Here is an 11463-nt window from a genome sequence, read left to right as displayed (position 1 = left end):
AAGGAAGGAAGGAAGGAAGGAAGGAAGGAAGGAAGGAAGGAAGGAAGGAAGAAAGGAAGGAAGGAAGAGTCTATTTGGCTCAGCTTCAGGACAGAGTTTATGGCGGTGGAGAAGGCCCGGCAGCCGGGGCTGCTGGTCACACTGCATCTACGGTCAGGAAGTGGAGAGAGAGGAAGGCCAGTGCCCAGACTATGGGATGCCGCTGCTTGTAGTCAGCTAAGCCTTCCCACCTGAGCTGAACCTCTCAGGAGACACTCTTGTGGTTGTATCCACTGCTCACCCCAAACCCGGTCAGGCTCATAACTAAGAAGAGCCACCTCCTGAGACTCAGGGTACTTACTTACCCCGAGAGGATTTCCGTAGTGAGGTAATCTAATCACTGTTCCATGTGCCAGCCTCTGCCCACAGCAATACCACGCCCATAAACTACGGCTGGTATACCAAAAGAGCCAGGTTCTTGATTGTATTTCAATTTAGATAGCTCTGGGTGACAATTAGCTACTGTCTGGAGCAGCACGAATTTCAACCATGCCTTGTCTGCATTGCCTAGGACTGTTCGGAGACCCCCAGCACATGAAACTAATGCGTAACTTTAAAATTTGGGGGGTTGATCAGCTTCCCCGCCATTCTTCAGTGTCTGTGGTGTAGTCTGAGTTTCAGGACACCTGGGGCAGTGAGAAAACAGCTCTCTGAGTCTCCAGGGCTGACTGCTGGTGGGGAGCCGCGACTGTGAACGTCCTGGCACAGAAGACTAGCCTACATTTCGGAGCTAGGGAAGGAAGAAAATGGCGATGATGCAGCCAGTGTGTGGCTGTATTCCAAAGAAAAAACACTTAGGTTGCACAGTCTATTGTGGGGTATTTGTACCTGAGTTGTAGGTAGAAAGATGATATGAAAGCCCTTGATATACAGAGGCATTTTGAGATCTCCTTTGTGCATGGTATAAGGCTTGAAAACTACCTAAAAAGAGTCATGATAGATGCCATCCCATACCATCAGAGGGTGGCCGTAGACTCTGCAGGCAGCTGTGGTTGGCAAAGAGCTCTGTCCATCCTCTCCCTGGCATGTGTGAGGTTTGGATGGCTGCATCTGAAATCTGCAGCCATTGTGGAACCCGAGCTGTCCATCCCAGTGTGGCCAGTCTGGCTTACGCCCCAGAAGTTCCCAGCGAGACCAGAGGGCTTTAAAACCTTCACAGGAGAATCACTTCCTCACTTCCTTCAAGGTAGTTCTGAGATATTAGATTGTGGTTTAATTGTTTATTTGGATGGTTATAACTCATTCGTTGAGAAAATTGTCACAAGTACGAGTTAACCAGTAGCTCACACTTACAGGAGCTCAAGGTCAGGAGTGAGTGGACTACTTTATTACAGACAGACTTCTTAAACACACGGTAAAAAAAAAAAAGGCAGCTGGGGATGCATCTCAGTTGGTAGAGTGCTTGCTTGGATGCACAGAGCCTTGGGCTTGAGTCTCAGCCTGGCACAGACTGGGCACAGACGGGCTGGGGCAGCACATGCTTGTAATCTCAGCACTCCAGGGGAAGAGGCAGGAGGACCAGAAGTCCAGGGTCATCCTTTGCTACATAGGAAGTTCAAGCCCAGTTTAGGCTTCAGCTTTCTGAGAATTCATAATTACTTCAAAATATTTTAACTCACAAAGCCGTGGGACCAGGAGAGACAACCAAAACTCTCTTCCTGTACAGACCCGCCAGCTATGTCCCTACATTCATTGCAGACCGACTGGCAGCAGGCTTGCTTAAGTGTCAACAATCTCTTCCAGGCTCAGCAGGAGTTGGTGAAGCAGCTCTCCATCCTTCCCCGTGACAACTACAGCCTCCTGAGCTACATCTGCAGGTGAGTCTCTGCTGTGGAGCCACATCAGAAAGAAGCCCTGGTTAGGAGAGGGAGCATTTCTCTAAGGTCACGTATTCCAGGGACCAGAACCTCAGCTCTAGTCACCTAGCACTGGGACTGTTCTGTTTGCACGGGTCATCAGCGATGCCGAAGAACCTGTCCACAGAAAGAACATACTCTTCCTTCACACCTGTCCCAGGCATGCAAGAGAACCTGGGATCCCTGTTATCCCTGAGACGAATGCCCTAGGAACCTGCATTCTAGGCCACCGTTTGTTTACACTTTCCTGCAGCCCTTTCCAAAGACCTACTATGTGAGGTCCTTGTGGAGACACCTCGCAGCTGGACCAGCCAGATCTGCTGTGTGGGAGCCATCACCCCATACACACCTCAATTTTGTCTTTATTTTTTTAAATACTGTGATGTAATTTTCAAGTTATGAAGATGATTCTGACTTAATCTGGAAACCACAAAGATACAAGAAGGACCAAAACTAGGTCAACCCCTTGTCCAGTGATGTCTTCTCCTCTTGTTTCATCTTTTGATGGATCTTTTCATATATCAGTGTAATGAAGCAGAGTGTTTTTATACTCATGAAAGGCATGTCCTTCAATGCTTGAGCTTTTTGTGGTCAGTAAGAAAGGAATTTGTCTTGAGCGATGTTAGCTAAGTTAATCGTGTACCAATCAGAGCTAGGTATATTGTATACTTTTTCAGAGCTATGCAAATTATACACTTCACTTTGGTTCCTTACTGTCTCATTATGTCATTTACTTTTTGAGAAAAAGATTTCTAATTTTTACTTTTTCATACAGTGTTAGTGTATTAAAGATTCAGGCCAATGTAATTAGTTATGCAGCTTAAAATAATTATGTTGTTTTTTTAAATAAATATGACCATAGCTGAAATAATGAATTAGCATTTAGACACCTTTTTCTAGCTCTAATGATTAAATGATTGCTTCAATAGTGTAATTTTCCAACTCTACATAATTAATGACTCTGAATAAACAATTAAGTTATGCTTAATTTTGATAACTGTTATGATTAGATAATTAAATATTTTGTCAATTATAAAAATTAATTGTTTTGTTGGCTGTGATGTTGACCAAGTTCCCACACATTTAATTTATTGATTTTTGTTTTATAAAAATGTTTTCTAAGGCAAACAGAAAGCTCATGTTGACTTCATGGCAAAAGCTCTATATTTATTCATAGACAAGAATAAAGCCAGTGATTCATGGATTATTAAAGCATGTCCTTTATCATAAAAGAAATCACCCCATAATATCTCATAATTTTCATCATTTGAACATATAATTTTTTTAAAAATTCTCCAAATTTGGAGTTTTATGCCATTGTTTCCCGTCGCCCCCAGATTTCTGCATGAAATCCAGCTGAACTGTGCTGTCAACAAGATGAGTGTGGACAACCTGGCCACTGTGATTGGAGTGAACCTTATCAGGTCGAAGGTTGAAGACCCGGCTGTGATCATGAGAGGTACATAGGCTCATCCTGCAATGGAGAGGCGCTTTGGAAGTGACAGCGACAGCACTGCCCCTGGTGTCTGTGCCCTGCTCTGCAGCTTACCGGGCTTGCATGCTTACCATCGCTCCTGACTGGCATTAACATGCCCGAGGTCAGGGGTTACGTCCCCTGCTCAACGGAGCACAGCAGTCTAACCCCAAACCAACTAACTAGTGTTTCCTAGTCTTTTTACGACTTTAAAATACCCTTAGCCAACAAGAGCAAACGGGGTTTTGTCTTATAAGCCGGTTTCATAAAAAGGTTGCTGTAAAGCTAGATTTGGTCTTGGCTCAGTAAGGAGTGGTCCTGGCCGAGAGGATTAGGGTCCACCATGCATGTGTGTGTGTGTGTGTGTGGGTGTTCCTGACACCCATTTGCTTGGGGACTAAGAAGACGATAAATACCATATTGAGGACCACAGCAGGAGAGAAGATACCTGCGTCCTTGCCTGCTATTATTACCTGTTGCCTGACTAACTCCTGATCAGGGAAAGAGAGGTGGAAAATGTCCTCAGTGGCTCATCCTCTCACCAAAAATACTCTCCCTCAAACAATTCAAAAGGGTTCCATTAGAGCAAATGAAGGCTGTGGTTCTCAGGCCAATGTGGAAACACCCTCGAGTGCTCCCGGGCTCCTAGTCCAGGCACCAGCACTACAAACGCCTTCTTTCCTTCAGGAACTCCTCAGATCCAAAGAGTGATGACCATGATGATCAGAGACCATGAAGTCCTCTTTCCCAAGTCTAAGGATGTGCCACTCTCACCCCCTGCCCAGAAGAGCGATGCCAAGAAGGCTCCAGTGCCCCGAAGCTCTGTGGGATGGGATGCCACCGAAGACCCGCCTCTCTCCAGAGCAGACAGCTTCAGTAGCACAGTAAGACGCCCGCTGCCACATCAGACTTCAGGCTGGCCGTTCTGAGGCAGCCGGCCTGAGGAGTGATGGGGATGCTGGCAGCCATGGGTAGAGCTGGCAGCAACTCATCAGAATACATCAGGCAAGCCTGGAGCTGGTGCGAGAACTGCCCACAGCCTGGGTCTTTGGTCCTTTTCTAAAATCACCTCCAAGATCAAAACCCAGGGAAGTTCAACAGGAAAAATAAATGCAGCTTTGCACGTGTTCTGTGAGGAGATGCTGAACATTCTGTGGGAATGTTGGGAGGGGGTGGGTGTCCTGCTGACACGAACGTGATTCCCTCCTCAGAGCAGGGCGCGTGTCCGGGTCCTCACCCTCATTCCCTGATAAGCCGCCTCTGCAGTGTCGGCCCCTCGCTGGGACAGAGGCTTGGAGCTCACTTTCTCAGCGTTGCCGGACCCTGCAGCCTCCACAGTGTAGACTATTAGAGGGTGACCTTCGGCTCACGAAGGTCAAATATTTTCATGTATTTATAGGAACAAATATTTTTTTTAAAGAATGCATAGACTTTTTATGGCAGCTTGGTTTTTTTAAAAAAACATGTGGCCAAGTAGTACAATTTAAAGTTCTAGTTGACGATGAGAGCTACCTATGATGCTGTTAAAGAATGGACTGAGGGCCAACAGATGGTGGAGGATGTAGTTTTATTTTGGAGGGGTTTTGTATGGCTACAGGCATCTAACTAATACTCTAGACTAAGTTAGGATTTAAAGTCTCTCAGGCTTTGTCAACCAGTCACCCGCAGTCCTTGACAGCCCTGGTTCTGCTCCTGTGACAGTGGCCCCGTAATGACAGGGCAACCGCTGTGCTGAGAAAGCAAACGGGTCAGCTCTGGGGTCCACAGCACAGCACCAGGGGACAGCCCATCACACATAGTTATTTTGGTTGAGGGGCCGAGGCAAAAGAGCTTGACTAGCATGCTCTAGAGCAGGACTCCGTGTCTGAGGTCCTAGCCCCACTGCAAGGCCACGTGCTCCTGCCGAAGCAGGGGACCAGCTAGAAGGCACCTTAACCCCTGACCTTCCCAGCTTATTAAGGTAAATGGACTTACATATGTAGTTTTCACAAATGCTATTAGCATCTGTGCCACTTCATACCTTCACAGCAGTACAAGAAAAGACATCTTTCATGGAGTGTGCAGTCAGCTTTCAAGGGGTCCCCATCTCATGAAAAGAACTGATAATTTAGTAATTTTAACTTGAGTTTCTCCTATTAGTTATGAAAAGAGGCTAAACATATTTTTTAAGAGTAAGGGTTGGTTCCTCTGTGGACTACTTGGGGTTTTGTTCTTAAATACTTATTCATTTTATGTGTGTATATGTGAGCCCACTTGAGCATATGTGGGCCATGTGCAGCCAAGCGCCTGCAGAGGCCAGCAGGGGGCATCAGATCCCTGGGAATTGGGGTTAGATGTGCCTGTGACCTGGGCCCTCTGCAAGAGTGCTCTCACCACTGAGCCATCTGTCCAGCACATCTCTCCATCTCTCTCAGCTCTTCCTGAAGCTCTTTGCTCATTTCTTCTCGGTCATTGATCTTTTCCTTTTCAGTCTGTAAGTTTGGCACAACAGTGGAGTCGCCACCAGGAGACCTTTACTGTCTGAAACGCATCCTAAAGCCTTGGCCAGCCTGCTGTCTGGCCGTTCAGTTACTGTGTGAAGGCATGCTCGTTTTGTTCTTCTTAATTTTGGAGGTCGTGGAAATACACTGAACTTCTCATATGGGTTTTAGGCTTTGAGTCACAAGTGATAAAACATTATGACAGGACCCCAGCTTAGGATTTTCACACCGGCCAAGCGAGTGATTCTAGTCCATGCCTCCTCTCTGGAGCATGAATAAGTCCCTTATTGTAATATCTTCTTGGCCAGTTATCGTGCAGAAAATTAAATGAGGTGATCTACAGAGTGTGTCAGAGGTGTGTGACCAAGAAACACTTCCTCCCTTGGCTCTAAGACCGTATACAACATCTCTGGCTATTTCTTCCAGGCAAGCAGCCCTGATGCCGCCAGCCCCACTGGATCACAGCCAAGCGAACAGCATCAGGAGGACAGTGGAAAAGCTCCCAGGGAAAACTCAGGAGACTGGAAGGTGCAGTCCCGGAAAAGGACTCAAACTCTACCCAACCGGAAGTGTTTCCTGACCTCCGCATTCCAAGGCACCACTAGCAGCAAACTGGATATCTTTAAAAACGAGTTCTGGTCTTCGTCTTCAGAGACCAAGGCAGGAGAAGGGCACAGGAGAACCATGTCCCAAGACTTGCGCCACCTTTCCAATGACCCGCGGACTTCTACCTATGATAATGTCCCTGCCCCACCAGGGTCCCAAGGGAACCCAACAGGTGCACTCTCTTCTCCGGCCTGTGACTCCAAGAGAGAGACTGTTGCCAGCACAGACTCTGAAATGGAGTCTGGAAGGAAGACTTCTGGAGAGGAGGACATTGACTCCTTGCAGAGGATGGTCCAGCACCTACAAAAGGAGATAGAAACCCAGAAGCAGATGTATGAGGAACAGATTAAAAAGTAAGTCAAGTGCTGAGGGCCACCACGTGCACTTGGTTTTAGAAGGAAGGGTATTGCCCCCTCCCACCTTCCAAAATGTCACAGGATGAAATATTTCAGGGCACAGAGCAATCTATTGCAGCCAACCCTAATAAAAGAAAGGACAAAGGGAGAGAGGGAGGAAGGAGATGGATAAGTTAGTGAAAATCCTATGCCTCTGGTTAGATCTGTGGAGACTTTACATACGAGGCCCGCCTAGTGTTAAGGGTGAATACGCCTACATGAGTTGAGGGAATTTTCATAATCCTTCATGTTAATGTGTATTCTCAGGAAGGACTGTCTGGTGTTGGATGACGGTTGGCATGCTCTTCTCCCACGCAAGGCATCCCTTAGTTGTTGTTCTTTGTGTAGGGTTGAGGCCAGGGGGCACTCTTTCCTTCATTCACTTTGGCATGTCTGTGTTTGGGCAGTCATGCTGGTGAAGCTTTATAGATTCAGTTTCCGAGTGGAAGGAGACACAATCTGTCAGCACACTGCCTGACCATCTGGCTCTTAACAGCCTTTCCGCCTCTTCTTCCACAATGTTCCTAGAGCCTTGGCCGTGGGAGTGTTCTGTAGATATATACATTGGGAGCAGGATCTACAAATCTGCATTTTGATTGGTTGTAGCTTTCTGCAATGGTCTTTATCTGTCTCAAGAAGAGAAGTTTCCTGGATGAGGGGCGGAGACCACACTTACCTGTGGGTATCAGGACAAATTGGAGTGTTGTTAGGGACCTTGCTGGCTGTACGTTCCCCTCCAAGAATTCGCTATCCCTGGGTAGTTAGCTAAGCTTCTGTACCAGGCGTGGTTTCCCTCTTGTTGTGTGGGTCTTAAGGCCAGTTAGCTGATGGCCACTGCCCAGGTATATGTGTCACTGCAGCGCCTTAGGGTTGTCATGCTGTGCTGGCCATTATTGTGGTTCCTTCCCTGTTTTTCTCCTCTGATACATTCTTTCTCAGAGAGAAATTCTTTCTCAGAGGTCCAACTTGACCCACAGGAAAACTTGTCATGGTAAGAATAATGGGCTTTCATGTTTATGGCCACTTCTTCTATTAAGATTTAGGTACCAGAAAGAAAGACTACTGTGAGTTTCCATCCGTTGTTCCATTCAGAGGGATGGCCCTCAAGCAAAACATATGTCCTTTGTCTGACAACCTGAAATCAACCATTATAAGACTTCTGTGACATCAGGCACGGAATCAGTCCTGGAAGAGGCTCTCATTGTGCCCTAGCCTGAATGCCAGGGAAGAGCAGGAAAAGGACTGACTGCCGTGGAGATGTCTGTGCCTCCAGAGTACAGCAGAGTCTCTGAGACAGCCATGGCAGACACTCTGCACATCCATGGCAGAGGCAGGCGAATGTACAGCTTTGTAGTGTCTTCTAATTGAATCCACATAGGAAACACCCCATTTATCAGAAGAATCAGAGGCTCCAGAGTATCAAAACCTAATTGAAGGCCACACAGCTGATTAGTGTGGGGATGGATTTTGAGCCTTGAACCCAGGTCAGTCTGGATCTCAAGTCCATATAGATTCTATAGATCCGGCACATCATCTCATTGTGTCTAAGCCAGAATGAGAACCTGGAGGAAAAGACTGAAATCTATAATGTGAGGCTCTAAAGGAACAAGGGAGGAAAAAACTGCTGTAGGGAAAGCAAGACAGACAGGGACAGCCATGGCTCTAAGGGAGTGTTCCACATAGAGACAGCCAAGGCCCTTGAACACAGAACCCGAGGCATGGGCTCAGATGGGAACTTAGGTCTGCAGATGAGCATGTGCAGGCTGCTTGGGGAAGAGGAAGACCTGCATTTACAGGATGAGCTTGGGAGGAGGGAGGCAGCACTCAGAGGTTGAAATTCTGAAGCAAATTTTCAATCACACAATTTGAGTTTCAGCTGCAGACCAGAAATCCTTTCCTGAGGCTTAAATAATAGACTATGCTCATTCATTCCTAAGGATTAGTTCTGCATAGCTTGGGAGGGGCGCCTGGGGCTGTGTTAGGATTTTAGCAGCGAATGTCATGGGAATTCAAGAAACCTATAGTTCACCCGCCTGGAGCGGGGTTTGGAATTGCAGTGGGACCTGGACCCCTCGACCCCAAAGTATGTTTCGCATTGCTTTTCCTAAGCTTGGTTCCAGCAGGATCTTAGCTAGGAAGGGCTCTGGCCCAGGCTGTCCACCGCAGCAGGTAAAGAGGTACCATGTGCACAGAGATGCTGGGAGTCTAGAGTATGGAGCGCCCACAGCTTTAGCTGAACTACAAGAACACAGGGTGCTACAAGGCAGAAACACAGACCTGTTACAGGCGGCTCCTTCCTTCAAATGTTTTGTCTGGTTAAAGATAAGATACATAAAGTGACTTGAGACACAAGAGGCGTCACCTGGGCGCTAGGTGGGGCTCAGAGCACTTTAGGAATTGAGGTTCTCTGTAGAGTCTTTTCCTAGAAGAAAGGACATACACACGATGCCATGACTGGTTTGGCATCTTGTGTCTCAGAAAGGCAAACGAGCAAGAGGTTGCGAATGCGGGTGGAGGGCTGTGAAGGACGGGTTTGGAATTAATACTTTGATGTCTCTTTCGTTTCCTCCCTCACAGCCTGGAGAAGGAAAATTACGATGTGTGGGCTAAGGTGGTGAGGCTCAATGAAGAGCTGGAGAGGGAGAGGAAGAAGTTCACGGCTCTGGAAATCAGCCTTCGGAATGTGGAACGCTCCCGGGAGGACGTGGAGAGGAGGAACAAGGTCTTGGAAGAAGAAGTCAAGGAGTTTGTGAAATCAATGAAGGAGCCTAAGGCAAAGACTGACGCTTGAGGGTCTGAGGTGTGTGCTGGGACGGTCAGTTCTGCTGCTTCCCATGCTCCTGACGAGCAGGAAGCCGGTCACCTCCTCGGATGGATGGACAGTATATCTGAGGGGAAGAGACACAGAAGCTGGGGGTGAGCAGGAGTGCACCGGGACACTTGAAACCGTGTGCTCTACTCAAAGGATTGCACTGTTGTGCTGTGGGAAGAGTGAAGTGGAATCTTCCAGCGCGTGACAAGGTCCAAAGGAGACGTTTGAAGTGTCTGACATCTCAGACCCTCAGATGGGGCTAGACCAAAGCCTCAGTTCTTTGTTTTCTATGTGGCTGACTTGCCTGACCAGATGGCTCTGGTGAGCTCTGAGACGTGCTCAGAACATGATACTTAGCTCTCAAGTGCTAACCAAATGACTGGACTGTCAGACCCAGAATCGAAACAATAAAGTGTATTTATGTGAGCAAAATTGGTGAGGAAATGACATTCAGGAAAGAAAAAAGAAAACAAAAATATCAATACTCTATGAAGCCCTTTTATAAGAATTAGTAAGGGGGGCTGGAAAGTTGGCTCAGTGGCTGAGGGCACTGGCTGCTCTTCCAGAGGACCCAGCACAGCACCCACACAGTCGCTCGCAACCTTCTGGAACTCCAGTTCCAGGAGATCTGATCCTCTGAGGGTGCCAGGTATACATACGCTATACATACATACACGCAAGCAAAATACCCACCCATGCAAAATAAACGAGTAAATATAACAACAATGATGACGATGACCAAAAAAAAAAAAAAAAAAAAAAGAATTAGTGAAAGCTACCTCTTGCTTGAAGCAGGTGGCTCCCATGGCACATGGCTGGGTGAGTAGGGCTTGTGCTGGCTCCCATCCTGAGCTATGGAATGGCCCAAACTGGAAAGCCTGGAAAGCCCAAGAGAGAGGTTTCCAGCTATGGGGTGACTTCAGGAGTGTGGATTTGTATAGCAAATATCAAGATTATTTATTATTGTTGTTGTTGTTATTATTTTACGTCACCAGAATGAAAATGGGTTTACTTTTTAGAGGGCCATCAGGCACTATTATCTGCTTGTTTTCTTGGCTATGGTTACTGCCGCATGGCTTTGGCCATGGTTTAGTGTTCGAAGTGTAAAAGGCACAGAAGGAGGGCTCTACCCTGCAGCTGGTACCGATGGAGGGAGGGCGTGTGGAGCATCGCCCTGAGGTACAGCACCATCTTAGAGTCCTGCTTGCAGAAGACAAGAGAGAGAGGTCTTTGGGGCATTGCTAACAAGAGCAGTGCGGGCTGGTGAGGGGCCTCAGAGAGCAGAAGCACCTGCTCACAAACCTGATCTGACTTGTGAGAGATCCCTGGGGCTTGTGTGCTGGAGGGAGAAACCCGATTCGCCAAAGTTGTCCTCTGACCTACACACACACACACACACACACACACACACACACACACACAGAGAGAGAGAGAGAGAGAGAGAGAGAGAGCAAGAAGAGGAGTAAAAGAGGCTCCCTTTACTACTCATTTGTGAACTGTAGAGTGTCGGGTTTGATGCCACATACAGGACACGTGATTTGAACAAATGAGCGTCTGAGGTTGCTTCTGCCGGCACATGTCCTCTCAGACTGCCTCACGCTGCTTCGTTGGGTTCTGACAGAGTGGAAAGTATTAAAGTGTAAAAGTGTGTCACGATTGGGGTCCCTGGAGTCCATTTTAAGGTGTCAAATATAGGACCTTGGGTTTGGCAGGCTGCAGCCAGGCTGAGTAGAGCTGCTGTGTCTGAATTCCTCCCCTCTTCCGGTCTAGCAATACCTCTCCCGCTCTTGTCCGTCCCTGA

General features: G+C 47.4%; 1 protein-coding gene across 2 annotated transcripts in view; it reads left to right on the top strand.

Annotated features, from left to right (window-relative positions):
• The window catches only part of Arhgap25 (Rho GTPase activating protein 25), a 75858-nt gene extending 65443 nt beyond the window's left edge, over nt 1-10415 (top strand). For both annotated transcript variants that reach the window (XM_055617395.1, XM_055617396.1), the window contains exons 7-11: nt 1783-1856; nt 3233-3354; nt 4057-4253; nt 6276-6808; nt 9428-10415. In XM_055617395.1, the coding sequence (XP_055473370.1) occupies nt 1783-1856; nt 3233-3354; nt 4057-4253; nt 6276-6808; nt 9428-9641 (1140 nt within the window). In that variant the 3' untranslated portion in view covers nt 9642-10415. The remainder of the gene's footprint in view (nt 1-1782; nt 1857-3232; nt 3355-4056; nt 4254-6275; nt 6809-9427) is intronic.
• The last annotated feature ends 1048 nt before the right edge of the window (nt 10416-11463 follow it).

The sequence above is a fragment of the Psammomys obesus genome, unplaced genomic scaffold (assembly GCF_907164565.1).
Source record: "Psammomys obesus unplaced genomic scaffold, mPsaObe1.curated_primary_1811, whole genome shotgun sequence".
Lineage (NCBI taxonomy): Eukaryota > Metazoa > Chordata > Mammalia > Rodentia > Muridae > Psammomys > Psammomys obesus.
The sequence above is the reverse complement of the archived record's forward strand: the minus strand, read 5'-3'. Positions and strand labels throughout refer to the sequence as shown.